Genomic DNA, 15,642 nt, shown 5'->3' with positions numbered 1-15,642 from the left:
AATATAAGGTTTGAACTCATCAAAAATATCGATGTCAAGAAAGAAAAAAAAGGCTAAGGAACTGTTCTGGATTTAAAGAGACATGAAAACTAAATATAATGTATGATCAAGGATTGAATCTTAGGGGGTTAAGCTATAATGGATGTACCTGGGACAACTGATGACATCTGAATTGAACTAGGGGTTAGATAATGGCATTTTATCAATGTTAAATTTCCTAATTTTTATTATCATACTGTACTAACATACCTTTGTCCTTAGGAAATATACACCAAATACTTAACGGTAAAAAAGAACATCAAGCTTGAGCTTACAAATATACAAATGGTTTAGGGAATACATTTTGAAAATAAAAAGTACCGTTAAAGGGCAGGGAATATGGGAGTTCTTTGTACCATTCCCAAAACTTCTCTAAATTTCAAATTATATCAATAGAAAGAGAAACTAAAGATTTATATAATTTAATTTTCATACTAGTAATAAATCACTGCAAGTGAAAAGTTTTTGAAAATTACAGGAAACTGTCAGTATCTAGCAATATACTTGGTTGTCTGCAAACCACTGTCTGCTGTTCCTTCTCTTACCTTTCTAACAGATTGTGGATCGCTTTGAAGAGCAGCGTCCTACATTCATAGGAAAGGCCATTTTCCCAGAGTCCTTCTTCCACAACTGAAAAAAATAAAGAAAAAAGAAAAAAACAAAACAGTAAAAAGGACATCCAAATAAAAAGAAACTTTTGAAACATTTTTCTAAAGCAAAGTTCATGAGTTAATTTAAATGACTTAAATAATCTCACACTGAAACAGAGAGTGGAATTTAAGTATTTGCCCAAAGTTATAAAATACTTATGTACAAAAAAGAGTAATGTGTCTTGGTTTTAAAGTCTGAAATATGAGGCATGGTGCAACACTCCTCCCATAAATGTCTTTACAATCTGCTTCTTGAAAGTTTAAAATCATTCAAAATTCTCAAATTAATCTACTTAAGAGTATCACAAAGACTAATTTTGTTAAAGTTCTATTTAAAGGTAAAAAAGAATGTTACAAATTAATAGTAAAGTTATAAAATGTTTTATAGAGGGAAAATCAAAAGGAAAAAATTCCAGAAGTGTCAGATTGACACAAATGTCTTTACATGTTTTGAAGGTCTAAAGGACATGATTTTAGAGACTGTCAGGAAATCACATCTTCCCAGAATATCAAATTTATTTCCTAAATTTATAATTTTGTTATTGTTTGACATTTTGTGAAGTATCTTGTTTGCCTCTGAAATTTCAACACTGAGCAACAAGTAACTCCAACACCAAAAGAATCCAACGTCTTAACAATGCCCCATGCATTCCTAAAATTACTTTTATTTTCATAAATATAAAAAGATACAAAATGTCCTAGAAGACAATTAATTTCCTTTTAAATTACACCAGTTCAATGCAAGATAGCAAAAAATTGGAAGGATGAAAACATTTACAGAAGAAAAATTTCCTCTCTTTACTTGTTATCTTGACAAAAGCACTCAGAGGAGAAAATTCTGACAGAATTAAAACACACATTATATCCACAAGGCATATTTAATGCTTTTACCACACCAGCAGACATACCAAAATGCATCTCCATATTCTCAAATCAGACAGCATTTGAAAAACTACATTCGGCCTTTTATCTATTAGACTTTCTGAAAATTACAAAGCTGAATTTTTTTTTCTTGGTTATGTCAAATAACTTTTTGTCTTCCTGCCTATGTGGCTAATCCTGATTTACCAAATTTTCCCAAAGCAATCTCTGTCTAAAACAGTTATGTTATTTATAGCAAGAGAAATAAAGTACAGCAAAGAGAAAAACATTCCTGCTAACAACTGGGAGTCTTTGCTCAAGACAAAACATTCCGAAATTTCCAACAATGCTCTGCAGGTATCATGAATCTATGTTCCCTCTGACACATTTATCCTTTGGGTAGAACTTTTCTGGGTTTGAAAGAGAGTTACTATCTCAATAAAAAGAACACCCCACATTAATTTGCTTTTCTTTCCGAATGTATTTCACTGACCCTGAGGCACCATCAAGTTTAAGATACACCATTATTTTGCAAACCACCAGGAGAAGAGGGGAAGGTGACAAACTATAACATCATTCCTAACACTTACAATTTTCACTTTCCAATTATTCAAAGAGCTCCTTTAAACTTATTGAGTCCTATTCATCATATTCCACTATTATGCATACATAAAACAGATCATATAAGCAAAATAAATTAGTTAAAAATTCCTAAAACTACATCAATATTCCAAGTCTACCTCTTCTGAATCACTCTTCAACCCAGTCACTGGTGCAGTATTTTCCTACATAATCATTCTCTGTGCCATAAAGAGTGCTGGTGATGCAGCATTTGTGAAGAGTGTGCCACTTTTATTTCCAGAGTTTTCTTCCACTGGTGACACCTATTCAGCCCACTGTTTTAAACTTCTGATATTAAAATCTTCAAATATACTTTAAAATAGAGGGCTGGATGTGGTGGCTCACAACTGTAATCCCAACATTCTGCGAGGCCGAGGCAGAAGGATTGCTTGAGCTCAGGAGATCAAGACCAGCCTGGGCAATACAGCCAATTCCTGCCTCTACAAAAAAAAACTAAAAATTGGCCAGGTGTACTGGTGCACACCTGTTGTCCCAAGTACTCTGCAGGCTGAGGTGGGAGGATTGCTTGAGCCCAGCAGGGTCAAGGCTGCAATGAGCCATGATCATGCCACCACTGCACTCCAGCCTGCGTGACAGAGTGAAAGACTGTCTCAAAAAAAAATAAATAAAAAGGAAGGAGGGAGGGAGAAAGAGAGTGGGGGAGGAAGGGGGGAACAGGGAGAGGGGAGTGGGGGGGGAGAGGGGAGGGGAAGAGGGAGAGAGAAGGGGGGAGAGAAAGAAGGGAGATAAAAATAGAATAACTAGTCCCAATAAATCCCTAAGCCAAATTATCAACATTATGTCTCCTGCTACAACCACCCTTTTTGATTATTTTGATATACTTTATGGCAAATCCCACTCTTAAATACTTCAGTGTGCATCAAATCATATTCTAAGCAAGGTCTGCCAATTATCTCTTAAGTCTTCTTTGATCAAGTACTGCCCATTTCCTTTTTTTTAAAACATGCAGTTGACTTGGTGAAGAAACCAGATTACTTGTCTTAATATCTCATATTCACATCTAATTCCTTCCTCATGATATCATCATTTTGCAAGTTTTAATGTTGGTGTTACCTTGACCTTGTCAGAGGATGTCAAAGGAAAGTTTACCAACAGCAAACTCTCTGAAATCATTCTCAAATACTTTGTCAAATGAAATACTGAGGTGTTACAGCTCTCCAGGCATGCACTGTGGAACACTGAACAATGAGCATGCACAGGCAATGTCAACTTTATCACAATTGCTGTATGGCTGACACGATTTTAATATATCATTAAAATTTAATCCTGATTTCTACAATTTTAAAATAGAACCTAGAATAGACTTATTTCTTCAAAAAAAGAACAACAACAACCAAAAAAACACTTAAGAGAGTAATTAACCAAAACCTACAATTAACATCATACTTAGTGGCAAAAGACTGAATGAACGGTAAGGATATCTGCTCTCATTATTCCTATTCCACATTATACTTGAATTTCATCCAATACAATAGGGCAAGAAAAAGAAACAACAGGCATACAGATTGGAACGGAAGAAATAATTGTCTCTATTTACATATGACATGACTGTCTATTAGAAAATCCTAAAGAATCAACAGAAAAAATCTACTAGAACTAAAACAGAGTTTAGCCAAATCACTGAATACAAGGTCAATAGACAAAAAACAATCACATTTCTATATTTAGGAATCAGTAATTAGAAACTGAAATTTTTTAAAGTACCATTTACAGTAGCACCAAAACCCATAAAATCTTTGGGTATAAATCTTACAAAATATGCTGAAACTACAACACTAACAAAAGAAATAAAAAAGATAAATTGACCACAAACTAGAAAAATTCTTGATGCCAATTCTTCTCAAACCAATCTATAGAACCAACTCAATTCCAATAAAAAATCCCTGCAGAATGTTTTATAGAAATAGACTAGCTAAGTCTATATATTTATATGAAAAGATAAAGGAACTAGAATCACCAGAACAATGTGGTAAAAGAAAAATACAGAAGTCCTTACATCAATCCAGTTCTAGGTTTATTATGAATTAGGATGGAGTAAGCAAGCCAGCACAGTACTGTAGAAAGGATATACATCAATAGAACTGAGTTCAGGAATTGAGCCACAAATTCATTTTTTTAATTCAACAAAGGTGCCAAGGCAATTCAGTCAATTCAGTAAAGGAAGAAATGAAAAAGAACCTCAAATTACACAGAGAAAGTAACTCAAAATGAGATCACAGACCTGAGCACAAAACCTAAATCTGATATTTCTAAAATACATAGGAGATAAATTTTGGGAGCTTAGGGTAGACAAAAATTTATTAGATATGACACCAAAAGCATGATCCATAAAAGAAAAACTGATAAACAGAGTTTCATCAAAATGAAGAACTTCGGCTCTTCAAAAAATATGGGAAAGTTATGTTAAGCTATGGAAAAGACATGCCACAGATGGGGAATAAACAGTTACAAATCACATATCTGACAAGGACTTGTATTCAGAATACGTTACTTTTTTTTTTTAATCTCAAAACTTAACTACCAAAAAAAACCACAATTTTTAAATGGGCAAAAGATTTGAACAGACGGTTCACCAAATAAGACACCAGATGAATGGCAAATAAGTATATGAAAAAGTGCTCAACACCTCATTAGTCATTAAGGAAATGTAAATTAAAATCACAATGTGATATCATTATCCATTAAAATGGCTTAAAAGAAAAACTGACAATTCTACGTGCTGATTAACATATAGAATACAGTAGCCAGAACTGTCATATTCTGCTGGTTGGAATGCAAAAACAGCACAGCCACTTTGGAAAAGGTGCCTTTGGCAATATTTTGTAAAGTTAAACATACACTTACCATACAACCCAGCAATATCCCTTTGTAATATTGTGAAATATATATTTGGTCCTGTTTCCTGACATATAGCTCCTAAAATCCTTGAAACCTCTAGAGTGCTAAGAATGTTTTTTGTACACTAGTGGCTAAAGAAATGACAGGGGGCCTAGCTAGCCTCAGGATGAGGGCTGATTATCAGGGAAATAATCATGTGACCAGAGGGTTAGAACTTTCTATCTCAGCTCCCTATTCCCCAACCCCCACCCTGACCTCTAGGGAAAAGGCTGAAAGTTCAGTTGATCACTAATGGACAATTAACAATGATTTAATGAATCAAGCCTACATGATTATATAATGAAGCTTTCATAAAAACCCAAAAAGGCTGAGTTCTGACAGCTTCAAAATAACTGGTCACATGGAGGTTCTTGGAGGGTGGCGCACTCAGAGAAGGCATGGAAGCTCCTGCCCCTCCCTACATACCCTGCCCTATGCGTCTCTTCCATTTGGCTGTTTTCTGTACCCTGTGTAATAAACCAGTAAACTTAAGGAAAATTTTCCCCTGAGTTCTGTGAGCCATTCTAGCAAATTAACAGAACCCAAGGAGGGGGTTGTAGGAACCCCAGATTTACAGTCAATTGGTCAGAATCTTTGGAAGTCCAGACTTACTCCTGGCATCTGAAGTCCCACAGTCCTGTGGGACTAAGCCCTCAACCCGTAAGATGGGATGCTATCTCCAGGTAGACAGTGTCAGAATTGAATTGAATTAGAGGACACCCAGGTAGTGCCCCCTGCAGAACTGATTGATTACCTGATGCAGGGGAAACCCCTGGCTCTCCACCTCTGCAACATTTGGTCACAGAAGTGTTTTGTGTTGTGCGAGTACAGTAGGAGAAAAAGAGGTTGTTTTTCCCTAGAACCTTACATCCTTCTAGGTATATACTCAAGTTTGGAGGATGTAAGGTTATAGGAAAAAACAAACTCTTTCTCCTACTGTACTCTCACAACACAAAACACTTAAACTACAGCAAATGTTTATAGTAGTTGTATTTGCAAATGCCAAAACCTGGAAACCATCCAAATGTCTCTCAACAGGGGGAAAAACAATGAAATATCTATACAATGGGCTACTACCCAGAAATAAAAAGGAACTTCCAATAAAAGAAAAAATATGCATGAATCTCATTATTCTAAGTAAAAAGAAGCCATACTCAAAAGACTATATGTTGTTTGATTCATTCATACAACATTCTCGCAAAAGGCAAATTTAAGGTACTGTAAACTTTTCAATGGTTTCCAGGGATGGAGGTGGTGAGACAGGTTGATACCAAAGGGACACTGGAAATTTCAGGGGTGATAGAACCACTCTGTATCTTGATTATAGCGGTAGTTACACACCTGCATACATTTGTGCAAACTTGCAGAAATATTATTTACTAAATCATGTATTATTTACTAAATATGGTAAACTTTACTCACAATCTTTTACTGTTCTAAATTATGAAAACTCATTTTACTATTGGGCCAAGTTTCTAGACTTAAACCATCATGAATATGCTAATATTGACCTCTTTGTTTTCTTAGTGTTGAAAATGAGAACAGCATGTAATCAAAAGGACTCCTACTCTAAATTTATATATAAAAAGCATTTTTTTTTATCCAAAAGACTTGGTATTTCTGTGATTAACCTGCATTCATAAAGTATTAAAAGCAAAAAAAAAAAAAAAAAAAAAAAAAGGTTGAGCAATTAACAAGGAAATTCAGACTGAAGTAACTGTTCCTAGAGCCCAACGTACCACAGTTACATTCTTTACTTCATATCAAATACTGTATATGATGCAAATGTAACAAAATATAAACACCTTAAGGCAATTTTTTAATTTTTTGAGACAGGGTCTCGGTCTTTCACCCAGGCTAGAGTGCAGTTATATGGTAACAGCTCACTGAAGCCTCGACCTCCCAGCCTCAAGCAATCCTCCTACCTCAGTCTCCCAACTTGCTGGGAGTTACATAGGCCACCATGTCCAGTTACTTTTTTATTTTTTTGTAGAGATGGGGTCTTACCATGTTGCCCAGGCCCAGACTGCTCTTGAACCCCTGAGCTCAAGTGATACTTCTACCTCAGACTCCCAAAGTGCTGGGATTACAGGTGTGAGCCACTGCACCCAGTCAAAATTTTTATTTTTTAAATGCTAAAAATTATTTTGAAAAATAATTTTACGGTCAGTCTCATCTGTTCCTTTATATTCTATAAATATATAACATATAAATTAACACAAAGTTTGGCCACTAAGTTAATATAAAATAGGAAAGTAGTAACACAAAATAAAACAAATCATACTACATTAAGCCCTTTCTAGGGAAAGTATACTAAAGCTTAGAAAACAATAGAAAATTATAAATTATAAGTTAACAAAATTTAAATATAAATCAGTAGAGATAATTTTAAAAGTATACAGTGTTTGGATTTAAATTTCCTATGTCTTATATACGGTACTCAAAATTACATACTAAAGATTCAAGAGTAATCAATTGATTATAAACAAAATTATCATAAGCCAATAACCACTCTAATAAATACTATCAATTTAGGCTATGAAATTAAGGATAATGCATTAATTTGCTGCCTCTTTCAATCTACTATCACTAACAAACACATTTGTCAAACAGAATGTAAATCAGACCATCCCTTTTTTTCTCATGATCAGAGTTTCCAAAAATATAGGAGCAGCATTATATGTTTCAATAAATCTCTAAAATTTCAAAATAAGGTAAATCTGCAAAGACATGCTTGGAATCTAGTAACAGATAATTTGATCAACATTAACTAGACAACAGTTCTTGACCGTGTTACGTGTCAAGCACCAGGCTAGGAACCAGGAATGCTCTCAAAAAGCTAATACATGTACGTGCAAACCACTGGGAGGCAAAAACTATTCTGAATACTTTGCAGAACAGTTACTAAGCATAAAATGTCTTATATTTTAAATTAACAATTAAATAACATATAATCAAGGTTGGTTTTCTATCCAGAAAACAATCGTTCTTATTTTATTTTATGTGCCAAGCTTTGAATTAGGCACTACATATAAATGGGGAGGAGGGGGAGACTACTCACCACAACACTGTGAGACAAAGTAAGAGACATCCGGCACACTTTTGTCACTCAGTGTTGGGCTTCTTCCTTATCACTATCATTAAGAGTCCTGGTTGGGATCAAATATAATCACCCCTAACGGAAACTAAAAATACTGATTCTCTCTTTTCCATCATCTCCTACAGTGTAGACAAGGACATATTATTCTAACCCCTACCAGATGCTCCTGGTCCACACCTTTGACTCTGAATCCAGGGACAAAAAGGAAGTCGATGGAGATATCCTTCTGACAGCTCTAGAAACAGAGGCTTCCAGATGAAGTTCCTGGTACTGAAGTGCTTGGTGGTAGCTAACAGTAGCTTTTTTATTGAACCAGTTCTGTAGCGCTAATCGTAAAAGGGCCAGTTTGAAGCTAAGAACTCTGATGAATACAGTTGATTCTAATCTCCATTTTATAAACGAGAAAACTAACAATCTTAAGAAGGCACAGTGCCTTACACCTGTAATCCTACCACTTTGGAAGATCAAGTGGTAGGACTGCAAGACTCCAGCTCTAAAAAAAAACTTTAAAAACTTAGCTGGATGTGGTGGCACGGGCCTGTAGTCTTAGCTTCCTGGGAGGCTGAGGCAGAAGGCTCACTTGAGTCAAAGAGTTTGAGGCTGCAGTAAGCTATGATAGCAAGCCACTGTACTCCAGCCTAGGCAAGAGAAAGACCCCATATCTTAAAAAAAAAAATATATATATATATATAAAAATAAAATGAAACTTGTCCAAAGTCACATAACTAATAAGTCTTAAGAATCTGTAGTCAAACTGAGCTACAGTCATCAGCATAAAGGGATCAAATGCTTTTATATCTACTACTACAAATAATAAATATATTAATTATTCCATTCACTGAATTCCTCAAGGGGAAGCAATTTATTTTCATAGCTGCTGTGGCTAGAACTTCTCGGATATTCATAAACATGCATAGAGTTGACTTGATTATGTATATTTTAAAATGTCATTGAAATTAGCACCAATCTAAAATTTCCTCACATCTACTTAAAGAGGATTAGTGGTACAGATGGGATTCAAATCCAAATGTTCTGACTCTGACACCCATGCTCTTTCCACTATACAACACTTAGTGTTAAGCAAATCCACTCACTCAACCCTTCTTTAACCATTCTTTTATTCTTAGCACTGGATAGAAAGGCAATGTTAACACTGAAGTTAAATTCTCCTTTGGTTCCAAAATTTGAACCTAAAATTAATGTGTTCTAGTTACATGTAACTTTTTCAAAGGCTAAGTCAGACAAAACCACATTTTGGCTTTTTAAAATAATTTCTCTCTCTCTCTCATACACACACACACACACACACACACACACACACACACACAGAGAGAGAGAGAGAGAGAGAGAGAGAATGTTCTTCAGGGGAAAATACATAAAGAGGGACAAAGTAGTTAGCCTACGTTTCTACAAATGAAATGCATTCTCCCTTTCAAGGCAGCCTGAGAGAAAAACGACTACCAAAAAGTCTATAAGAAGGTCCTATCTTTATGAAACCTACAATCTCTCCACAGCATGCTGTCTCCATTCCAAAAGAAAAAATAAATAAATAAAAAAAAGGAAAAAAAAGCCTTTCTAATTCCTTTGATCTTTCCAGTTTCAAGTTAAATGCTTATAATACCTTAAGGATATAAAGTAGCAATAAGACTATCTCTATAGACTATGTTTATAAGTCTAATTATGTATAATGGGAGAATTTTCCTAAAATTTTGTTGGTCTCAAAAGATAAAGAACCAAGAGATCTAAAATGCATGTAAATAAATGTGTGACAACAGTCAATCAAAACGAGGAATTTCTAAATTAAAATATTCTCCTGCTGTTATTTTGTCTATTACAGTCAGATTAAAAACTAAAACTAAGTACTACTACAGCTGCCTATTTACGAAGAAAAACCATTTTGGCACTAAAGTTATCTCACTTAAATTTAAAAAGCTATAATAAGAATATGTTTACATTGCTGTTACTCAACGTCTTTTACTATAGTTATCCTCATAATCAAATATTTAAACTGCAAAAGTAGCATATAAATTTTTTTAACAGAAAAGACAGTGTTTATAAAGGACAAATTTTAAATGGTAGTAATTTAATGCTTAGTGCCCAAATAATTTTTCAAAATCTTCGTCAATTGTCATATAACTTCTTACGTATGTCTCCTTACAGAATTAATAAGCTTATTTGAAAGAAAAATACACATAAAAGGTTCAGGGGGAAAAAAGTCAATATGGCAAAATATCAAAGCAGCATATACTTCAATGATTTTGTGTTTCCCAGCAGAGATCTTGGAAAGATATCCCTTCCAATTCCATAAATGAAACTGACATACTTTACTTGAAGTGGAAAAAAACGAGAGGAGGGAGAATGGAATAGGGTAGGGAGGAGCATAAAGATTGTGAAACCTTGAAGAAAATCAAGCTCATGCTTTTAGAATTCAGGTCACCCAGCCTTACACAGTTTAAAAGTAGAATTACTTTCAAAGAATACATATTTCCTCTGAGCTATGATACATATTTCCTTTTAATAAATCATATTGCAGCAACAGCTGAAATGAACGTCTAGACATCAAAAACACTTCTTACTCCCACCTACTGCTTTTTTACCTCAGGCATCAAAACTAATGAAACCTATTATCCAGAACATTGAGTTCAGCAACCGCATTGGCCACTGCAAATATTGGAGGGGGGGAGGGGCACTTTCAGGGATGGCACTCCTTATTCAGCCATTACAATTATTGAAAATCAAATTTCATTCAAAACTCCAGAAATACAAGTAAAGGAAGGCACACGAAACAAGGACATTGTTTCCTAGTTAGATTTCAGTAACTAACAGCTAAAGACAGCATAGCTCTGAATCCAAGGTTTATCATTTGCCCACTGCCTTTGTTTTCAATTTCTACCTTAAACATATAAAACGCACTGTAGTGTTAAAAAAAAATCTTCTGAATTATTAAATCTACTTCCAAAAACTACACTAACCAGATATTACAACAAGAAAACATGTATCCACTTAATCTAACTGCAGCAAATGAAGGATACCAAGATAAATAAACGATTTTGAAGTATCTGCTTTCTTAAAAACTGACTTACCAAAGAAATTGAGTAAAAGGAGCACAGTGCTACATTAATTGTGAAATATAGCACTTCACACAAAAAAAAATCCAATGACTTGCAACACTACACTACCATGACTGATCAATTTATGCTGCCATCAGTGGCCTGGTAGAATCTATATTTGAGGTCATTAATAACTAAATGGATGTATTACTTATATCAACTTCAATCAATTTAGAGCTCTGATTTCTTGAATTGCTCATGAGTGTAAAATATTCAGTATCACTTAACAAATCTATGTTGGAAACGGATTGTAACCTTCCCGATGTCAATTCATCAAACAAATAAGAATCATGGATAGAAAATACATACTAAAATGCTCCATTTATTTCAACCTATTTGCAACCTTAAATGATTACAAATATTGATACTATTTGGCAGACAGAAGCACAACTGCAATTCAAAATTGTAACAGTATAATATATTCCTAAGGAATCAGCATGGGTTCTCTGCCAGTTGCAGGATAACCAGAATTTTAATGACAGTTTCTACACAGCATTGTAGCAGTTGAGACACCACCCAAGTTAGCATTTCAATGGATCACAAGACTCCCTGTAAAGCCAGCAAACTTTAAATTGAAGGAAACCATAAAACTAAATTTCGAGATAAACTGTACAAGGCCTTCAAAAGACAACTGCTACAGAAAACAGGCTGCAATGTTACTTTAATAGCTGCACATTGAAAAAGAAATCCTGCACAATGGCTGTTACTGACTTCTCAAAACCAAATTTGTCCCCATTTGGTACTTCTTTCAAATATTTTAAAACATGATTACCATTTTTAATCTTTAAAACTATTAACATGCTCTTAATATGCTCTAGAATGTATAAGCAAGCGTCTAGAAGGATTAAAATTAACAGTTATCTCTGCTAGAATAATGATTGTTTTCTCCTTTACCTCTTTGAGTATTTTCCAGATTTCATGACAGGCATTACTTTTATAAGCCTACATCACATTTGAAATAAATTTTTAAAATAAGGCTACTATATTAAACAAGGCTGTATGTTCAGAAATTACAAGGAAGACCAGTATTTTTAAAACAGGAATCATCACAAGATAAATTTTGAGATGGAAAAGCAGACATGTGATTCAGTTAGAACATATACATTTAAATTCATCAATGCTACAAATAAACATTTTATAAGCTTCCTCTAGGACAATGATTTTAATAAAGATGACTCAACTATTGATTTCAACACTGGCACAATTGAGCAGTAAAAATTTAAAATATCTCCTTCCACTCTTCAGACACAAACTAATTTGAATAAAAAACACACGCACATGCACACACACGTGCACACAGAAGCTTGCTACTAAAATTCTGACAGGGCAAGTCCCCAAATTGCCTTTTACACTAAAGCTCAAACAGTTGTCTGTCAATGCTATTACTATGAGTAATCCTTGCAGCTGTAACTGTTTGAAATGCAGCTGTCTCGCTGGCATTCTCTCCCCACCCCCAGTCATCCAGCATTTCTGTTCTTGCTACAATAATCTTAAAGAGCATTTTACAGGAGGCTTAGCCCTCGCTGAGGGCACTCTACGGCGTGACCGAGAGAACATGGAAACACGATTCATTAGACACGCCTGGAGTGATAACAATGGTGCTGCTTCTTACTGCCTTTCATTTCGTACATCAGGCTGAGACTAATGCATTCTCGTTACACAACAAGCACATTTATAGACAGGGGAAAACTGTAATCACCTTTGATTAAGAGACAGCATATTTTTCCTATATAAGCCGCCAGCCATACTGACATAGTAATTATTTTTTAACTGACAGGTTAAAATAGCAAATGTAGCAAAAATAACATCTGCAGAGAGAGAGAGAGAGAGAGAGAGAAAAGCTGACTACTGTGAAGACTTGGTGCACAAAGGTTTCTTTAGACTAAACTCAGTGCCATCTCCTTGAGACCTGATAGGCACTTTGACTTTTATTTCAGTTTGACGGTCTACGGCAAATATTACAGAAGAGACTCACGGAAATTCATTCTATAAATCCAATTCTTTGGAGGCAGAAATTACCAAGTTATTTTTGTCACTGAAACTGTAATGACTATTGATCTATCTTCTTTCCACTTCTTTCACCATAGGACTTGAAAATTCAACAGTAGCATCCTTTTTTTCTATTATCTTACAACAAAATAATTTTTTTCTCTTCACTTTGTTATCTACTTTTACTAGATAATGTTTTTCTTTATATAAAATGCTACTCCAAGTGAGAAAAAAAACCTTTCTACTATACCACAGTTTTTAAAATGTAACTTTGATTAAAAACAAGAATGTAGAATCAGTAGATCAGTCTATCATTTCACTTAACGCCCATCAATCACTGTACCTGGTGAAGGTTTTAACTGTAAATATAAAGGGCCTAATTTAAATTAGAAAAAAGTCATAAGCCACATTACACTGACAACATATAAAGTCAATTTTCTTAAGGAATTTCAAAACGTGAACCACCTTTCCACACACACAAAGGCAATCTTTTGTTGGTTTACACATGTGTGTTGCTGGGTTGTAGTTTATACAGAGTTTGCTAGTTGACAGGAAAAAAATATTTGTCATGAATTGAAAGATCATAGTCAAACCAAAATATTGGAAAATAATTTTTCATAGTTACCAAAGTCTGTATAATTAAGCAATTAAAAATAGTCTCTTTTTTAAGCTTTCTATAACACTATTAATTTTTACACTAAGAATGTGCTACAAAAAACAATTTGCACATGTGAAAATCTGTTAAGACAGTAAAGAAACAAAAATAAGCAAATAACAGAAAAAGTTAAGTCTGGTTCACAAAACTTTGACATCTGAAATAGCTTTTTCAAAAAATAATTACGTAGCCAGACAATGTGGCAGGAGTCCATATTCCCAGCTATTCAGGCTGCTGAGGCGGGAAGACACATGAGCCCGGAAATTCAAGGCCAGCCGGGGCACTATAGTGTGATCCCATTTCCATTAATCAATCAATCAATCAATCAATCAATGCAAATAGTCATGTACATACAACAAACAAATTTTTGTAAAACAGCAAAATGCTTTAACAAATTTAAACAGTAGGATTTTAGAGTTTTCTGACCTGTGCTACCACAGCAGGTTAGAAACTAGAAAATGTGTAGCCTAACTCTAATATGTCTATAAATGGATCACTGAACTCTGATGTGCACTTAAACACAGTGTATTTTGAAGAGAAGTTTTTATATGTCCCGCACAATTTTAGAATTACACAAGCTTAAAATTTTCATCATCTGAAATCAAACAATGAGCCTTATTACAGAAGATAGCATCTATACAATTTCTACTGTCAGTGCCCAATCCATGTCTTTCTCTCTTACTTTGGTTTTCTGTACTGTGTAAAGTCATGACTCCCCCAAAATTAATCAACTTACTTCTGCATATTTTCCCTGCTTGTTTTCTTTTTGGAAAAGACAAAGTTAATCATCAATATAAAACATGTCACCACACATTAAAAATTTTTATTTTAAAAACATTTCAGTTTAAATATATTCTTAGTAATCAGAACATTTTACTTTCATAAACAGCTATGGTTTACATATGAATTTCCATTACAATTGTCTGGCTCTTAATAGAATCACAAATTATTATTCTCAACTTTTAAAAGACAATGTACAATTCTCACTTCATGGCTTCAAAATTAATTTGTTTATGAATGCAAAAACAACCTATTGGAAAGCAATAAAAGTTTCTCAAAACTTTAAGTTAAAATATATTCAGGAAAAAGTTGTCATTATCCAAAACTTCAGCCAGGAAGTTTCCAACTCATAAGCAAAAAAATTTATAAATGACCTAAATACACCAACACTGCCAATATTTTTACTTCATGTTTGTGTTTCAACACTACAAGATTCCTTGCATTAACGAGTCGATACGAAAACTGCAAGTCCTTTAGGAAATAAAGGTCAGTTATTTACACAGTCACAGTGGCGTGAATGAGTTCAATCCTATGTTCTTTCCAACATTGGCTAGAATGGCATTATTGATTAGAAAGTTAAGTGACACCGCTGTTTTGGATAGGGCACAGTCTGGAGCGGGGCAGGCCTGGGCGGCTCCCATAACACAAGGTGCAGTGGTTTCTTCCTGTGGTCCTTGGTGCACTAGTCCTGTGGAAGGGCCCCAGTTGAGTCCCTCTGGCCCTTTCCATCTCCATTCTCAAGGACAGCTGCGGTTTTATCCAATTGTAGTTTTAGCCATTATAACTTAGGAAGTTCTATAGAGAGTTCACTTGAAAAGCTATTATAAATAAACACAAAGAGTTTACCAAGAGGATAGTATTTGTAAATTACCAGAAAAGTTGAAAGAATCAAACTAAAAACCCAAAAAGCCTGAGCCACTGGGCAGTGGCTTCACTGGC

General features: G+C 34.5%; 1 protein-coding gene across 5 annotated transcripts in view; it reads right to left on the bottom strand.

The window, feature by feature from the left end:
• The window catches only part of LOC105495270 (mediator complex subunit 13L), a 317,806-nt gene that overhangs the window by 152,402 nt on the left and 149,762 nt on the right, over nt 1–15,642 (bottom strand). For 4 of the 5 annotated variants that reach the window (XM_011764584.2, XM_011764594.3, XM_071071010.1 and 1 more), the window contains one exon: nt 585–669. The exons of the other annotated variant lie outside the window; for it this stretch is intronic. In XM_011764584.2, the coding sequence (XP_011762886.1) occupies nt 585–669 (85 nt within the window). The remainder of the gene's footprint in view (nt 1–584; nt 670–15,642) is intronic. 5 annotated transcript variants of the gene reach the window in all.

Source organism: Macaca nemestrina, chromosome 10 (assembly GCF_043159975.1).
Source record: "Macaca nemestrina isolate mMacNem1 chromosome 10, mMacNem.hap1, whole genome shotgun sequence".
In the NCBI taxonomy this organism is placed as follows: Eukaryota; Metazoa; Chordata; class Mammalia; order Primates; family Cercopithecidae; genus Macaca; species Macaca nemestrina.
The sequence above is the reverse complement of the archived record's forward strand: the minus strand, read 5'-3'. Positions and strand labels throughout refer to the sequence as shown.